General features: G+C 38.8%; 1 protein-coding gene across 4 annotated transcripts in view; it reads right to left on the reverse strand.

Annotated features, from left to right (window-relative positions):
* Positions 1 to 976: 976 nt before the first annotated feature.
* The window catches only part of Vcan (versican), a 99,543-nt gene continuing 82,090 nt past the window's right edge, over positions 977 to 18,429 (reverse strand). For all 4 annotated transcript variants that reach the window (NM_053663.1, NM_001170559.1, NM_001170560.1 and 1 more), the window contains 3 exon segments: positions 977 to 3,019; positions 3,165 to 3,347; positions 7,825 to 7,969. In NM_053663.1, the coding sequence (NP_446115.1) occupies positions 2,892 to 3,019; positions 3,165 to 3,347; positions 7,825 to 7,969 (456 nt within the window). In that variant the 3' untranslated portion in view covers positions 977 to 2,891.

Here is an 18,429-nt window from a genome sequence, read left to right on the forward strand (position 1 = left end):
CAACTCAGAAAGAAAGAATAGTCTTTGTTTCTCTTCCTTTTGTTGGTTTTTTTTATGTTATTTTCAGACAGTTCTCAACTCTGCAACAAAGGCTGGCCTCAACTCCTGGCAACTCTCCTGTCAGGGTTTCTGAGCCTTAGGACTGCTGTCAGGCCTGGTTTGAGAATCTCTTCTGTACTGTGCAAGTCCAGTATTATGTTAGTTTTTATATTTCAGGAGAGAGTGCTTAAAATAATTTGGCTCACTTTTGCTCTGTGATATTTTCTAGAAATCCATAGTATCAAAAAGGTACTTTTAGTAAAATGGGCCCAAGGGCTGTATCCAGTATAAAATTTTTATTTGGGCACATATATCAAACAAATTTTCTATTGAGTCTTCAGAAACTATGACCATGCCTGTATTACAGTAAGTGCTTAGCAAGGATTGTATGAACAAGAACTGTGAGAGCCACTATGGATAGCTGAATGCATGATAACTTACTGGCCTGACATCTCTGATAATTAGATATCATCATTTAGCCCCTAAATTAAGCTTCTAGATAGGTAGCAATCAGGAACATGACTTTTAAAGTTTCTTCTGACTATATCACACAGGTTCTGCTTTCTCTACACACTATACTTGTAGACAAAGAACTTCATCTCTCGATGCCCAACTCTCCTTCCAAATATAATGGTGGTTATCATAAGCCTCTTGTGAGATGATCCTTGTGAACACTCGGCTGGTTCACAGGAAAGCAGTCTCCAATTTAAGCTGTCATTCTCTTATCACAGCTCTTCCCATTGGAGATTCATGCACAGTGGGGAGGTGCACACGTCGCTAGACTGACTAGCTCAGTTGCCATAGGTGACGGGAGTCACTGCTTTACTAACCATCAAACTAATTCATCCAGGCAAGGAGCTTGCTCCCTGTGATAAAACCAGAACATGAAATATCGGTGTGTATTAGGGCTTAAAGGTGGAAATAAACAGACAAGTCACAAGGTAGTAAAAGAAGAATTTTTAGGTTTCTTTGGTGAAACAAAAGCAGATATAAAAAGTTACAAAGATTTTTTAGATTTTCATTCACAAAAAGAAAAAGTCATTCACATTTTACACTATACATGTTATAATATAAATACAGGGAAGTATTATGTGCACTGTAATGAAAAAGTAAAAAGCCCTAGTAAGTCAACACAGTGATTTTCTGTGCCCTAGAACACATCAGGATTGACTAACTTACTGCCTAGTCCAAAGACCTCGCCTAAGACACTACGTATGCTTGTGAGCACAGTCATTCCCTCTAAGCCAAAGAAGGTTCTGTGAGAAACAGTCAACATAGGACCAACCCCAGTCTGCTCTTCCTCTACTCTTCGTTGAGTATTTACCTGGTATAAAACATAAAGTCCGCCCATACTTATGGGACACCTCACGATGGTTCCGTGCTTGTTTTCATTGTGTCATATTGAAGCTGGTTTCTATTCACATTTTACTCGTAATTTTTCTGTAAGTTGTTGTAAGTGAAGGGAATGGATGAGCCTTAAATGCCTTTTTCCATGAGCAGTTTTAACCTTGAGCCTTAAAATAGCTAGATAATGATTCAGCAATCATTATTCAAATGCAAGGGGTAAATGGCTGGGAAGAGAGAAGCAAAACTTTAACACGTACACGCCACCTAACAGTGAGCAATGCTATTCTACATTTACACGCTTGCTTGGAATGGGCAAACACCATTTATGGGTAGCTAAGCACGTTTCCATTCTCCGTAATAAACACTTGGTGCGTTCTATCCGTCACATTACTGAAACGGGAAGGGAGTACCTATATTATAAGGTATCAAACTGTGAAGAAAATAGAAAAGCTAACACTGAAAAATTACTAGCATACTACATTGATTTCAGGTCTTGGGAAAAATAACATCCAATAAATTAAATCCGTATGGCTTACTTCATTTATTTACGTGTGCTTCGCAGCTGCAGCATTCATACATGAACATTCAAAATTTTTATAAAGGATTAAAATGGTTATATGTACAAAAAAATTTTTTTGCACGAGTGTTGTTTTAAGAAAACCCTCCTCCCCCACCCTCCACAACCCTTGGTCTATATCCATTCCAAATACCTTACCAGCGTTAGTGTTAAGAAAGCCATTGTAAGGGAAACCTGGTTGAGTTAATAATTAGCAATTTGACCCCTAAAAAAATGTCCCAGGTCATAGAAAAGTCCTCCATTCAGGCGCTTCGTGTAAGTGAAGGAAAAGGAACACGGCAAAGCCGAGTTACACCCTGGAGCTCCGAGAGTTTTATCAGCCAGGCATCAGCGTGACTCCCGTGGCTGACATGCGTGCAGAGACCTGCAAGATTCTGTTTGCCGGTTGTCCAGAAAAGCCGTCCTCAAACTTGCTGACAGTCAAAGGGTAGACAAAACCATTTCCAGCCTAAGCAAAGCAGCCAAGCCAATGATCGAAGACCTTGAAAGCTCCGTAATCATCATTAAATATGCCTGAACCAAGTATGACGTTTTATTTTATATACAGGATTAAAATCAACATTAAATCATCTTATTTACATGGCCATCGGTGCTGATATTGCGTTTTGTTTTGTTTTGTTTTTTAAATAGTACAGTAGGCTGGTGTACAGGAAACAGTCTGCACTGGAGGCAGAGAGAGAACTAAAGAAATTAGATAGGCTGAAAATGGTTATCTTCTTCGCTCATTTTCTTTCATTTTATTCGCTTTTTTTTTTCAAAATTCCATGTTTCATTGAAAATATTTTAGGAATACAGCCACCCCAAATGACCAGACGGCAGTCCCAAAATCCAAACCAACTGCTAATTCTCCTTGAGGTGATAGGAAAGGCACGGAAAGGCAGGGCTTTGGCTGAAATGATGAATGAAGCTTATGTTCGCCATTTTAGGATCAGCGCCTCGTTTCCTGCCACCTCCGGCTCCAGCGATGCTCATGTTTTGACGTATTTATAGAATTGTCCTTGACTGATGAGGAATTTTTTAAGTATTTCTTAGAATAAGTCCTTTGGTATGCAGATGCTACATGGAAGAAAACAAAGAAAGAAAGAAAACACAACAGTATTACTTGCTCCATACCCTACACTACTGATACCACAGCCGTAAAATGCAGGTGTCTAGTATCTGTTAAAGCACGGTTGTCCATTCTTTCTAAAGGACCACTTACGGTTCATGCAGGTTATTTTAGGCATTGCCCATCTCCCATTTCCTAGGCACCGGATAGTTGGAAGGTGACGCTGAATGAAACCATCTTTGCAGTGGTATCTAATCAAGGAGTTGATTTCATAACGTGGTTTCATCTTTCCAAAGGTCTTGGCATTTTCTACAACAGGGGGTTGGCCGCAAGCAACTAAGAAAAAGCAAATTGTGTTATTTCCAAGAAATCTAAGCATTTCAACTAGTGTAAGCATCAGAACTAATCTCACTCTATTTCTTAACTGTAACACCTCAGAGCCTCAATCATATACCTTTGTAAAAGGCATTTACATAGAATTTTAAAGTAGAAATAATTTTAAATATTTAGATTGAGGCTCTGGGTGTACATTTTTTTTAATCTCAGATCATGTCATTTTGAGTTGTATTTTTTTTAAATAAAATATCATTAAATGGCCATACACTTAGCTATCCATCTACAAAGTCACTTTTTAAAAATATTTCCAGAATAAAAAGCACCTGACATCAGTAAGTAGCCTATTAATGTTGTTTTTCTTAGTACCCCTCATCTTTTATTAACCATCTTGAGTTGGAGCAATGACACATTTCCAATAGTGAACTATCATTATCACTTCCCAGGAAAAAACACACACAAAAAAGCAAAACCGGTATAAACTTTACCACCATTAATCTGAAATACAAGCATGCACTTTGAAGAATAAATAAAATGTTACCTGGTCCTACCTATTCTATACTAAAACAGGAAAGAGTGGACAGCATTCCTGCCTGGGGTCGGGCTGTCTGTCTGTCTGTCTGTCTGTCTGTCTGTCTGTCTGTTGTTTGAGATGGGTGTCATGTAGCCCAGGTTGGTTTTGAATTCACAGTGCAGGTAAGGATGTCAGTGAATCCCTGATCATTCTTCTTCCCACACATCAATATCACAACCACATGGTACTCTGCCTGGTCTCTATATAGTTATGGGGACTCACTGACCTAGGCTTCCTGCACACCAGAAATTAAGGGTAACTATGGTGTTTGTATTTCCAAATCTTAATACACTAAAATTTCTTAATGATTACAATTGTTTAATCTATATTAGATTTGTTTAATCTGTTAAAAGGCAGCTCATAAATACATTGTTTTTCAATAACAAATTCAGGTTTAGTTTTAATTTTCTTCTGCTTTACTCAATCTGCACCTACATATTGCACTTATCATACTATTAAAAGCTATAATAGGACCCTGATACTGGCAAGCATCAGGTAAAAGGAGGCTATGGTGATAGAGAAGATTGAAATAATCAACTGGATAATTGATTGCATGTGGATTGGGATGGTACTGACCAATTAGAAGTTGAATTTATTTTTATCATCTTTAGGAAATAATTGCATGATTTCCTCAAAACTATTTATACGTAAAGATTATTTTTGAAAGGCTAAAATGATTTAGTTGAATATGGTAGTGTCCAGGCTAAGAAGGTAGGCTGGAATTAGTCCAAACATAAAAGCTTGCTACTTGACAACATGGCAGAGCAGTAGAGGAGGCAGTCTTAAAACATGAACAATTACATATTCATATGACAAAATATATTTGCTTCCCTACCTCACAGAACACATGGAAAGCCAGTTCTAGGTAGCTTAAACACACAAACACAAATGGCAAAGTTATAAAACATTCAACGAACAATACCAAATATCTTTATGATTTTAGGGTTCATAAAGACTTTTCAAAGCACAGAAAAAGCTGAAATAACAAAGTAACATTTAAAAAGTATGAATTATCTTCACCAAAAACCATAATGTGAGAGTAAAGAAAAACCACAAACTAGGAGAATATATTTATAAACTATGTAACTGTCAAGAGATTAGAAATGGGAATGTAATAAGAACCATACAAATCATAATAGGAGAAAAGAATCAACTACTAAAATTAAAGTCATGAATTTAAAAATGTACTAAAGAAGATCAATAACCAATATGTGAGTAACCACACATGAAAATATCATCAACAAACACCCAAGAAAATGCAAATTAAATCAAAAGGGATAATATTTCATACCCACCAGACTGGCCCCAAATGTCTCAAGTCCAATAAAATCGAATGTTGGAGAAGTGAAGTGTCAGGGGCCTCTCCCACATGGCTGGTGGGACTGGGAGTGGCTACATGGATTGCTTAGGATGTAATCTGGCGTTTGCTAGTAAATGTGGTGATACATAGGCCTTATGATTCGGAATCTTCACTCCTGGAAGTATGTCTACAGAAATTCATGGAAGTCTACCAAGAGCAAGATTAGCAATACTCATAGAAACGTTATTTATAACAGTAAAAATACTGACTGCGATTCACTTATTCACTGGTAAGGGAACTAATCAATAAAATGTAGTTGCAGCTAGAGAATCACTTACAGACCAGCAAAAGCAGAGAACGTGCAGCTACATACATCCACATTGATAAATCTCAACAACTGAGCAGAATAGCAAAAGGGAAAAAAAGTATGGTATAGATTACTTATATAATATGATTCTTATTACATAAGCTTCCAAAAAATGTAAGCAAATACTCTATTGTTCTGGGATAATGTTACAGGGAAAAGCAAAGAAACCAAGTCATTATCTCAGACAGAAATTTTGACTAGGAAATACCAACAAAATGGTCCAAAGATGTATGGACAGCAGGAAGGAAGGTGTTCTTCTACAAATGCTGCTTTTCTGTATATTAAACATCTTTTCTTAGCTGTAAATAATTTGAAGAACGACTTGGGCTTGTAGGCTTACTGGTGTATGAAGCATCTAAGAGATCATATAAAATATAAAAATCCTGTCAACATTGACATCATAAAACATTTTAGAGCCATGAGAGAAGAATCCATTCTTTCATGAAGTACAGTTAGCATCCTTCAAAACCCATTTCATATTGGGAAATTCAGCCCATGTTATGTGAAACTTTCTTGGCTCTAAAACTGAAGTTCTCAACTATTTTTCTTTCTCTGTAGACTACGCCTGCCCCCCCCCCCCCCCCCGAGTCTATGGCCATGAGTAGAGTCTTCTGGTTGGCACAGTGAAGAGGGAATATGGAGGTAAGAGTACCACTGCTATTCATCACACAGAGGACAGGGAGGATGTGAAGTGTCCTTGAAGCATTGGATAGGCTAGCACAGTAAAGATATATACCCCTGCTCAAAGTGTCAACGGTGTTGCCATGGTGAAGCTGTGCTATAGGACAAACAAGCTTAGGAAGCAGCAGAGTGAATAGCACGATGCTAGGACCATTTTGAGGTCACAGAAGGCAAACACAACATTTACATAAAGACAAACAGTCTATTAAAGACTTGCTATCCTGGAAAAGGGAAAACAGCAAATACTCGATTTGCTATTTCTCCCAGTTCCACGCAGAAGCGTTGAGGAAATGCACAGTCAGAAAGCTTCTTACGGAGATAATGCATTGAGGATAAATGCTACCCTGGATGAGAGCTCAGCAGAGTAATCACAGACAGTATCAGAGTTTCATCCAGACTAGGGCTGTGTCCCATCTAATGTTCTCTCTCCCAACAGTTTGTTATGGGTGTTGAGTCTTGCCTAGCATATTATCACACACACACACGCACACACACGCACACGCGCACACACACACACACACACACATACACACACACAAACACACACACACTCATACACACAATGTATATATCCTGTTTTAATTCAAAGACAATTCAAATGTATTTTACAATTTTCATTGATAGTTTCTACTCTGTCTTAAGATGGGTCTTGGTTGCCCCAGGAATCCAGTATCCTTGCTTTAAAATCATAATTACAAGTAGTATTAAAATTCTCTTATGGAATATCCATTGCTTTAGAAAAATGATTACACAGCCATACTCCATGCTGCAGTAATTCCAGTACTACATAAACTTCAAACTCAACTTTCTTGGTATTTGGTTTTTGGTGATGGTGTTTTGTTGTTGTTTGTTTTGTTTTGTTCTTTCCTGCTTAAAATCAACCAAACAATTCTCATTCTGAAACATCCTTTACAAATACCTTTGTTTATCAAATGTTGAAGGCACTTAATTACAGGCATAAGGATGACAGTTTTGTTCCGTGGATTACAGGTAGAAAATAAACCTCTTAGGGAATGTTTAAAAATGTTCAAATGCCGGCAAAGATCAAGCAAGTGTAAAAGCAATGACTATTTGGGATGAAGGCTGCAGGGAATAGGAGCCTGCAGCGCCCTCTAGAGCATTTCCTCAGCTCTGCAGTCCCAGCCACTGAAGCCCTTGAACAGGAGACAAGGGCACCAGATCTTCCTACAAAAACAATGCTGCCTGCTGCATGATACTTCCAACAGTTCCGCTGCCAATAACTTTAGTATCCTCTTCACCAGGATAAAGACCTATACAAGTGTTTGGCCAGCAGTTTCTAAAGTTGTTATGGGCAGTTTACCTGTATAAATGCCTTCGTTTTATCTTAAGGACGGGAAATCTAAAGTGAGAATGGTACTGAAAACAAACCTTTTCATTATTCTTGGAACAGCAAAAAAAAAAAAAAAACAACGGTGTTAGGCAACAAGAAAGGACAAAGCCGGTCTAATTTGCACCTCTAAGGGTGAAACCTTGGCTTCGTGACTCTGCCGCCAATTGATATGCAGATTCAGTGCCCGGCAGCCACAGCCCCCCTTACCTGTTCCCTTCTTGCAGGTGTAGGTGAGGTGGTAGTTGCAGGGGACGTCATTCCACTGGCCATTCTCATGCCAAATGATCACAACGCAGTCTTCTCCAGCAGAAAAGAAGCTGTCTGGCTGGTTGGGTCTCCAGTTCTCATATTGCTGTACAAATGGAGACAGAAGATAAATAAATGCTCAACATTCAGAGTCCCTGCGGCTATCTGATCGGAACGGACTCAACAATTTCTATTCAACCACAGAACTGAACTTATTTTCATAGTAAAGACTTTCAAACTCTTTATGAGAAGTACACGTATCTCAAAGGCTCTACTGTGCTCTGTCAATGAAATGTCCTTGAGAAATGTTGGTGTAGTTAACTTAGATTTCTACACAATTTGTCCCCAATTTAAGAAAGTTTATCATTATCTTACTGTTAATGTAATAACGGCAGAAATGAAACAGACAAAAATTTCAGTGTCTTTCTAATCAATTATGATTTTTTTCCTAGACTCACGCCTAAACTTTTCCTAGTGTAGTAGTGTCTTACCATGTGTCCAAGTAGAGTAGTGAAACTAATTCATGAGTAGCAGTAGTGAGAGCCGTGCTTAAGAAGCCCCCGGATCTAGTAGGAAATGCAAGCTCAAATTTACAGGACAACTAAGTGACAGTCATCTGTTAGTCTTTCTTTAAATTTAATTCCAAATGCATCTTTGGTTTAATATTGAGTAAAGAATTTGTTATAGAAATATAAAGTTGAGCCCTTGCGGTACATTGAGCTCCACAAAGATGGCGCCGGGACAAGCGAGAGCCAGATTGGCACTGGGTGCCTCGCGGAGATGGGCAAAGGAGAACTCATATGCGTTCTTCGTGCAAACCTACCACGAAGAGCACAAGAAGCACCCGGATGCTTCTGTCAACTTCTCAGAGTTCTCCAAGAAGTGTGCAGAGAGGTGGAAGACTGTGTCTGCTAAAGAAAGGCGGAAATTTGAAGACGTGGCAAAGGTTGACAAGGCTCCTTATGCAAGAGAATTTACCCTGCACCCCCAAAGGGGAGACCAAAAAGAAGTTCAAGGACCCCAATGCAAGAGACTTCCTTCGGCCTTCTTGTTCTGTTCTGAGGACCACCCCAAAATCAAAGGCGAACATCCAGGCTTATCCATTGGTGATGTTGCCAAGAAACTAGGAGAGATGTGGACGGCGGCACTGCAACGGATGACAGGCAGCCCTATGAGAAGAGGAAGGCTGCCAAGCTGAAGGAGAAGTAGGAGGAGGATATTGCTGCCTACAGAGCTAAAGGAAACCTTGCTGCCTACAGAGAAAGGATGCAGGGAAAAGGGGTGGTCAAGGCTGAAGAGAGCAAGAAGAAAAAGGAAGAGGAAAATGAGGAGGATGGTGATGACGATGATGAAAAACAAGATGAATAAGTTGGTTCTAGCGCAGTTTTTTTCTTGTTTATAAAGAATTTAACCCCCTGTAAACAACTCTCTCCCTTTAAAGAAAAAAAAAGTAAGGTTTGTAAGATTTGTTTTTAAATTGTATAGCCTCTTTCTTTCTTTCTTTCTTTCTTTTTTTATAGTTAACACACTACCGAATGTGTCTTAGATAGCCCTGTCCTAGTGGTATTTTCAAAAGCCACTAACTGGTACAGTCTGGGGATGGTAAATCGGCATGGAAATTTATAGCCGGTTTATGCTGTGTACTGCACAAATTCGTTATATACGGAGCAGTATCTTAGGTGTTTTTTGTTATTTTGTTTTTGTTTTTTTGCTCACTTTTTCATCTTCGGTTGTCTGTGGTGAAACTTATAGGAAAATAATGTTCTGTTAACTGAATACCACCTTGTAATTGCAAACAAATAAAATGGGGCTGTTTTGTTGACATTCTGAATGCTTCTAAGTAAATACATGTTTTTATGAATATTGTCCTTTTCATAGGTCTAAAATTTTTCTTCTTGAGAGGAAGCTAGTCTTTTGTTTTTGCCCATTTTGCGTCACATGTATTGCTACAGTGTGTATCTCTTCATATAGTAAACTGAAAAAAGATTTTGTCCACACACACTGCATACTGTGGTGGGGGGAACATTTTCATCCATAGTTGAATAATCTCCAAAATCATGATTGGTTGGATAAGAGATATTATATAACCTACTTGGCAAAGCAAGGAGTGACCAATTCTGTCACACCGGGGGATTATTACAATCAGACAGTCTGAATGTCTGTCCTTGGAGGGCTATTCCCTACTAAAGAAGACCTGAGAATGTATCCCCAAAAACATGAGCTTAAATTACAAGACTGGCACACTATCTGTGGACCTTAGGCCCAGCGAAGGCTAGCGTGAGAATGCCGGCTATAACGCCTTTGCCCTTCTATCGCAATACAGATTGCTCTGGAAACTTGACTGTTTAAAGGTATTTTTAATTAGTTGAGCCAGCTTTTAAAATTATGCCACATTTAAGATTAAGGCTATATTTTCCTATATTGTGGTTTGTTCCTTTATAAATCAGATACACGGAAAGAAAAAAAACTTTGCATATTAGTACCAGTTGTCCAATACATTTGCTTTTTCTTTATAAAACCTAAACTCCTTCATTAATTGTGTTTAATCTGCTTAGTTTATGGGAATTTTGCGGGATATTTTTTGAGATTGTCATTCTCTTAAAATGCCAGTGTCTGAAGCCAGCATTCTTGTGATTGTTATACATACTTTTGTGATGGAGTGCTTTTATATCATTTTGACTTGGGTTCTTGATATTTGCATTTGTTTGTGTAATTTAAGGAAGAATACTGAACATGAGTCTTGGATAATACTAATAAAATAATAATTGCAGAGGTTTTGAAATAAGAAATATAAAGTTGGAGAAAAATCAAAGAATAAATCATTCTGAATTTAGAGTATATTACAAAATCTTTCTGCTTACTTAATCTTATCAGTATGTTTTTATTACCATATACATGCATGTTTCAGACCTACTTTACTTTCAAAGACTTATTATTATCATCATCATCATTATTATTAGTTTGGATACTTGTAGTGCTTTACATCAAATGTTACTTTTTAGTATTTACTCTTCAAAAATCAGTGTTAGAGAATCATTCAGATAATATTCCTTTCCATGTAAAATAATTTTGAGCACCAATAAGCTCTACATTAAAAACAGTGAACGATTCATTATTATGCCATAGAAGGGCTATATTTTTCTTCTTAGAAATGAAAAAATATTATAAGAACTTTTAAAAGGGATAAACTTCCAGATTTTTTTTTGAAGAAAGTAATTTGTAAGTAAAATGAGCTAAAAGTTGAAAACCTACTTTTCTTTCAACCTCTTTGCATAGCTTTAAAGTCTCCTCTATCGTGCCACTCTAAGACAGGAGAAGAGTTTCCTGCCATGTAAAAAGTCTTTAAAGGGTGCTAGAACTGTGTAGAGCTTTACGGACCTGCTTCTCCTCCAATCAGAACAAAAAGGAGTCCTTAGTTCTTTGGGTAAAAACTTATTCTGGACTGAGATGCATAGAAATGCCGTAACTGAATGCTAGCGTAAATTCATTCTCCAGAGCCCGGGAAAGTGCTTAGTGGACCCCACTCTCTAAAGCCCTCGGACTGGTAGGTTTTCTTACTGTCAGGAACTGTTATTTTCTCTGAAGTGGATCTCTACGTTTCTCTTTTCCTTTTCTTTACTTTTATTTCTCCACTTCCGCTTGTTATCCCTGGACCTCCATCATGGAGCCTTTTTCTGTCGTCTTACAGTCTGCTTTCACAGACAGCAAAGCAGAGGTGGAAAATGTGCATTCTTTGCGGTGCTGACGAGTAACCTAGTGGTCACTGTCTTTCGGCTCATCTCCGGTATTTTCATCCTGACACTCGCTGTGCTGTATCATCCTACACACGTTACCCAGTTGTTGTCTTCCTTCTATATAGTGAGTCTTTGTTCACTAAGAACTGACTTTTGGCTTCTTTACTACTGCATCCTGAGTGAGAAATGAGTGTCCGGAGCTATACATGGTATATCTGTGATCTAAGTAGTTTAAAAGCTAGAGAAAATGAACTGTAACGGACTTGTGTTGCCAATTCAATTTACTTTTCCCAATCAAAGCTGTCTCTCACTTCTAGCAGCGAATTGGGGAGATTGCACCCATAATTCAGCCAGTAGGATTAAACTTCCTGAACATGCTTGATAATGTCGATCAAGAAGCTCAAAAGTGTGAATCCATAATTCTGTTCCTAATGATGCATCCTCAAAAAACTAACCAAAGATAGGAACAACATTTACGGTATATACTCCTCATAGGAAAGTTTAGTAGAAACCATTATATAAGAAGACCATATTTTGAATAATTTTGGTGTGGGCAGAAAAATAGAATATTATATAACCACTAAATATTTTATCCTTAAAGACTATTCAAAGGGATAAAAATATAACTTAAGATATAGGATAACACCAAGCTCACACATCCTCTCAGATCCATTTGATGTGTGTACAAGACCAAACCAGAATCCAGTAAAACTTTATCAACTTTCTATAAGTGTGCCGACACTGAGCTCTCCATGTTTTCTTTTTCTTATTTTCTAAATTCTACAGAGTAGGAAAAGCTATGTTTCTAATCAGTGATAGCAAATATTTTGAAATTACCTCTATATTTATCAAAAGTATTCACAGATTCTAGCCAAGCTGGTAGAAATGAACTCCAACAGATGCCACTTCACGGTCCCAAAGCCCCTCAACAGTGTTGTGCCTTGAGCTGACATTTCCATCTGCTCTGAAGGGCACCGGGGCCATCCCCGCACTGAAATTCATTAGACTGCTATGCCAGCCAACTGCTTTGGGGACTTAAACTGAAAAAAAGATGTAACCGTCTCTGCTAAGAATTGCATCTGGCACCTAGCCATGTTTCAAAATGTGTGTTTTGGTTGTCTGGCGGCTCTGGCTTAATTGTGCAGGACCAGGTTTTGGTTGTGTGGCTTCTACGAGGATGTCTAACGCCTCCAGGGGTGTTTCGCTATGGCCTCCTCATAACTCAATAGTGTCTTCTACCTTGGGTAGGGTGATTCGAATTTGTTCATGCTGTTGCCAAGTTGGCTAAGGGTTGTTGTTTCACCCTCCATTTTTTTTTTTGGCTTATTTAACTTGTTTGGCAAGTAAGTAAAAATAAATAAGTAAATAAAAACTTGACTGTAGCTTCGAAAATGTATTTTTCATTAACATTAAATATTAAGGAGATAACCCCCTTGAGGAACTAGATCCAGCTATAAGAACGTAAGCTCTCACCTTCCCTATCCCTACCAACAAAGTAAAGATTATTTAAACAAGCAGAGAAAAACTACAGCATCTCCCATGTGAAATGTTTTCTTTCTCTACTTGGAGTTGTAAACAAGCATCTTGGGTGCTGCGTTCACCTGCTATGCTTTGCTGTGTTCTGTTCTGTTTTTGTTGTCAGCGGTGGTTTGGTTTGTTTTGTTTTGTTTTTTCTACTAAAGAAAGTTCTTACCACATAGTTTGTGCAGGCTTCAAACTTGCCTAGTAGTCTTGGGTGAGCTCCTCTGAACGACCTCGACTCAACCCACTCCTAGGGTTGGATTGGCAAACCAGGAGTTACTCTAAGAAGCCAGCACGGGTTAAGAAAATCGTCTTCAAAACCTTTACCCAGAACAGGTGCCGGCAGCGTGTCTACAGAGCTATGGCTTCTCACGACCCTGAACCCCCACTGCCTTGAGAGAAAATGTTCAAATAATTTTGGTCTTTCATTCTCCTCCGATGGCAGAGATAAACTATAACATAAAACTCAAAGGGTTGATGGAAAGGAACGCTAACTCAGATGTAAAGGTTTCTCCTGTTTTATTAAAAGATAATTCGACCCAGTATAAAATTGCTTAATGCTTTATATCATCTGACAAAATTACTCTGGGGGCTCCAATTAAATAACCGGCTGGCTCTCTGTACCTGCAAAACAAGTCCTCAAATGACAAGCATTTCAATTCAATTAAATTCACTTACTTTTCAGTTACTCCCCCCATCCTCCCAACTGAAGTCAAATGTCTCACCTGACAAAATAATAAAAAGGTTGAAAAAACCCCTGGCCGAGCTCCAGCAGCTAATAAGTATGGCTCTGTTACACTAAACTCGTCTCCACATACAGGAAAGCTGTTTCAAACCAACCCAAATGTTTCTGGGGGAAAACTCAGCAGACTAAAGTTATCCATCTAAGTATAGACCACATTATAAATGCTTACATTTGTTCCAAGTAGTCTTTCTTGTCAAAATTATCCTGCGGGCTTTCTGCAGCCCACATGACACTCCAGGCCAGCAGCTTCCTAACCCCTCAGGGAGGGCCCTCAGGTTTCAAAGCCACTGGATGGCTTTCTCTGAAGGGGCGCAGCATTAGTTTTCTTCCCTACGTCTGCAGTCCCCTCACCTGCCTCAGTCCTCATGGCAGGTGGGGAGGGGTGGAGTCAGCTTTGTGCAATTTTCAATAACGGACTACAAGGAGAATCTTGTAGTGCACAATCATATATGGAGGCTAGAGAGTAAAAAACCCACTCATATATAGTAGGAGATATTTTTATCTTTTAGAATACACAACACATGGTCAATGATACCAAAATCCCAGCAATTAATCAGCATCCCAGGCATGAACAATCCAACCAAAACCATATGATTTGCCTAATTCACATTTCCATAGGCAGAAGTAAATAACTGCTTCTCTACAAATGACTATTGAAATCTTTTTCTAGATCTGTGTAAGACTTAAAAATAAACAAGAAGTTTGCTACAGGTTTGGGTTCTGCTTCAAGTACTGCTTTCGTTAGAAGAGAGAGAACAAGGTTATCAGGCAGGCATTCACTGATGTTGCACTGACTGTCACAAATAAAGGCCAATTAACCTCTGAGAAAGTGTGCGAACAACTGGGTAGCAAAGAGGACCACAGACAGGAACAAGAGAGGTTCTTAAGCATGAACTGGTTCACTTTTCCCCAGTGCACCACTACAAAATAATATTTGGGTCTTTGATTTTGTCTTGTTTTGTTTTTGGATTTTTTCAATGTTTTGTTTGTATGTTTTTTTGTTTTTCTTTGCTTTGCTTTTGTTTTGGGGGTTTGGTTTTGTGAGGGTGTGCCTGTGTGTGTTGTGTGTGTTGTGTGTGTGTGTGTGTGCCTGTGTGTGTGTGTGTGTATGTATGTGTGTGCACTAGAATTTCTGAAAGAAACCAGAAGAAGAGAAAGTAGTAAGGTCTGAGAGGAGTTAGAGAGCATGGATATGATCTACAAATACTATCTCCATGTGTGAATTTACCAAGGAGTATATAAGAATATTGCAAGTGACTTGAGGAGAGGAGTGGGCGTGAATATAATCAAAACACACTGTATAAAATTCCCAAAGCATTAATAAAATATTATATTTATTTTTAAAGTGGCAATAAGTTGTCTAATAGTCTGCCTTTAAAAGAGGAGAATTTCAATGGGAATAACAAAACCCTTAGGTCACAAGGTGAAGGAATTCATAGAATCGTTTAAATGTTCAGTATGAGGCTAGAGAGATGGGTCAGTGCTGCTCTCACAGATCATCTGGGTTTGGCCCCAAGCACTCACATGATGAACTAGGAAATCAGACACTATCTCTGCCATCATATTCTGAACTCTGCAGGAAGTAGGCATGCATGTGATACACATGCATACACTGAGACAAACACTAATACACACACAGAGTAAACCTAAAAGAAAACTCTTTAAAATACCGGTTTAAATCTAGACTGTCATCATAAAGTGAAACCTTTTGGAGTTTTATCAGTGACTAGCCCTCCTTCACATTCTTCTCACTAAACTGGATTTGACTCTTATTGTGGTAAAATAACCACAGTAAAATATCACTGAGCACTGATTTTCCTAATGAATCAGTCTTAGAAGCATCAAGTGCCTTTTATTTTATAGCTCCCAGTTAATAGAATGAAAACAAGTTAAACAAAATTGTTATAGACATTAAATAATCTTAAGTTTCATCTGCATGTGAGCTTCAAGATGTACCTTTCTTTCATATATACACACGAACAAATATTCACGCGCACATGCATGCACAAGGGTCTACTCATACAGTCCTAGTAATTATCGGCACCTAGATGATATATGGAAGAACCCGAGGATGTCTTTATTCGTACAGACTTGTGTATCTGATTAATTCTGCCGAAATCTATTAGAGATGACCCAGAACGGCCAGAAGAGCGGGCAGACATATTCCAGTTGAGGTGGGAAGTCTGAGATGTCTATTATGCAGATTCGAAAGCCAATTAAACACTTTGAAAATGCTTGCCTCCCATCCTGGACAGTTCAAGATTGTGCTTCTGGAGAGCTCATAAATCACTGCCATTCTAAGTCTTGAATCTGTGACTGTCACAACCCTTCTGTATCTGTCTCTGTAACCAACCAGATACTTAGCTATAATTCTTCAGTTTAGACACCATCATGTTTTATACTTTAAAATTCACTATAATTTGGATTTCCTGGAGTAGCTAATTAAAGACTGTTTTGGAACTATTTTGATGGGGCTAAAATGTTTAAATATCAGATATACCCTATTGATAAAAGTAACTTGACACCCTTCTGGGAATAATTTTGAGGGAAATTAATTAAATTTTCAACTATAGTTTGATTTTTATATACCATGAAAAATTCAATTATTGCTCTTCATCTATCCTTTTGTTCCAAACACAGATAATTTAATTCACAGAAAAAAAAGTTTTATACTAAACCACAGAAGCCCTCTCAGTTCACTTGCCAAGAAAAGAAGTCAAGGAACTGACCTGTTGGCTTCTAGTACTGTGTGTAAAGTGAAGTTTCAAGAAAGAATGGTGCTAATTTTAACCTTATCTGCCAGGACTTTATCGAGCTTAAGGTACCTGTTAGCTTCCTACTGTGCTTGCAAATTATCTCATTCTTCATTTAACTATTGGGTTTACAATATTATGCATTTCAAAGCTATGGGTCTAAACATCATCCCTGCAGACTGTAGTGACGTTCATATTAAAATTCAAAGCATAATGTGACCACCAGGTGGTGACATAGACCGCTTGATATGGTAGTACTTTGCAGGCCAGCATGGAATTTAGATTCACAAATATTAATTCCACCTGGAGAGTAAAAAAATGAATCTCATCTATGGCATGTCCTCCCAGTTTTGTGACTGAAAGACTTTAGTACCAGACAGATGTTTTGTCCTAAATAGACTGTATTTTCTGATCCCATCCTGTTCTGTTTTTGACCATGGCACCTGCCATCTGACTTGTCTCCTTAAGACAAGCACCTACAAAAAGCCTGTTTTCCATGTCCCTATTACTAGCATCTAGTGATTTTCATTGATGGCGAAATTTCCTCAGAGACGGTAAAATCGTGCCTAGTAGATCCACTCAACATATTTAGAATAAGGCCAACAAGTAATTGTGCGCCAGCACACAAAAATGAAGTACATGCTATGTGAATCTGCAAAAATGCGTTCTGAAAATATCACACCTATACTACAAGCTGACTTGTACAGACTTTTTTTTTTTTACCTGGGACCCATTAAATCACTACTGGCTTCAAAGAGCCACAGACAAAACCCTAATATAGCCCATGTCACCAAGGGCAAGAAGACTATCTCCAAGGAATACAAGCAAGTTACATACAAAAAACACTATCAAGAGCTTGTGTATCCACCTGGCAATACACACACACACACACACACACACACACACTCACACACACTCACACACACACACTCACACACACACACTCACACACTCACACACTCACACACACACTCACACACAGACACACTCTCACACACTCACACACACACACTCACACACACAGACACACTCTCACACACTCACTCACACACTCACACACACTCACACACACACTCACACACACTCACACACTCACACACTCACACACTCACACACACTCACACACACTCACACACTCACACACTCACACACTCACACACACACTCACACACTCACACACACTCACACACAGACACACTCACACACTCACACACTCACACACTCACACACTCACACACACTCACACACACTCACACACTCACATACTCACACACACTCACACATACTCACATACTCACACACTCACACACTCACACACACACTCACACACAGACACACTCTCACACACTCACACACACACACTCACACACACAGACACACTCTCACACACTCACTCACACACTCACACACTCACACACACACACTCACACACACTCACACACTCACACACTCACACACTCACACACACACTCACACACTCACACACAGACACACTCTCACACACTCACACACTCACACACAGACACACTCTCACACACTCACACACAGACACACTCTCACACACTCACACACTCACACACAGACACACTCTCACACACTCACACACACTCACACACACACACACACACACACAGGAGCATGCATACATGCCCATGAACATACATACATGCACATGCATACACACCCTAATAAGGAGTTAGCTTTCCACTAAGTAATCAATCACTAGAGTCAACGCCATCTTCCAGAATACAGAGCAAAGAGTTATCTGAGAAAAAGGCCATGGAGGCAGCTTACAAAATCAAAATTTCTTTCC

The sequence above is a fragment of the Rattus norvegicus genome, chromosome 2 (genome assembly GCF_021556685.1).
Source record: "Rattus norvegicus strain SHRSP/BbbUtx chromosome 2, alternate assembly SHRSP_T2T, whole genome shotgun sequence".
Taxonomy (NCBI): Eukaryota; Metazoa; Chordata; class Mammalia; order Rodentia; family Muridae; genus Rattus; species Rattus norvegicus.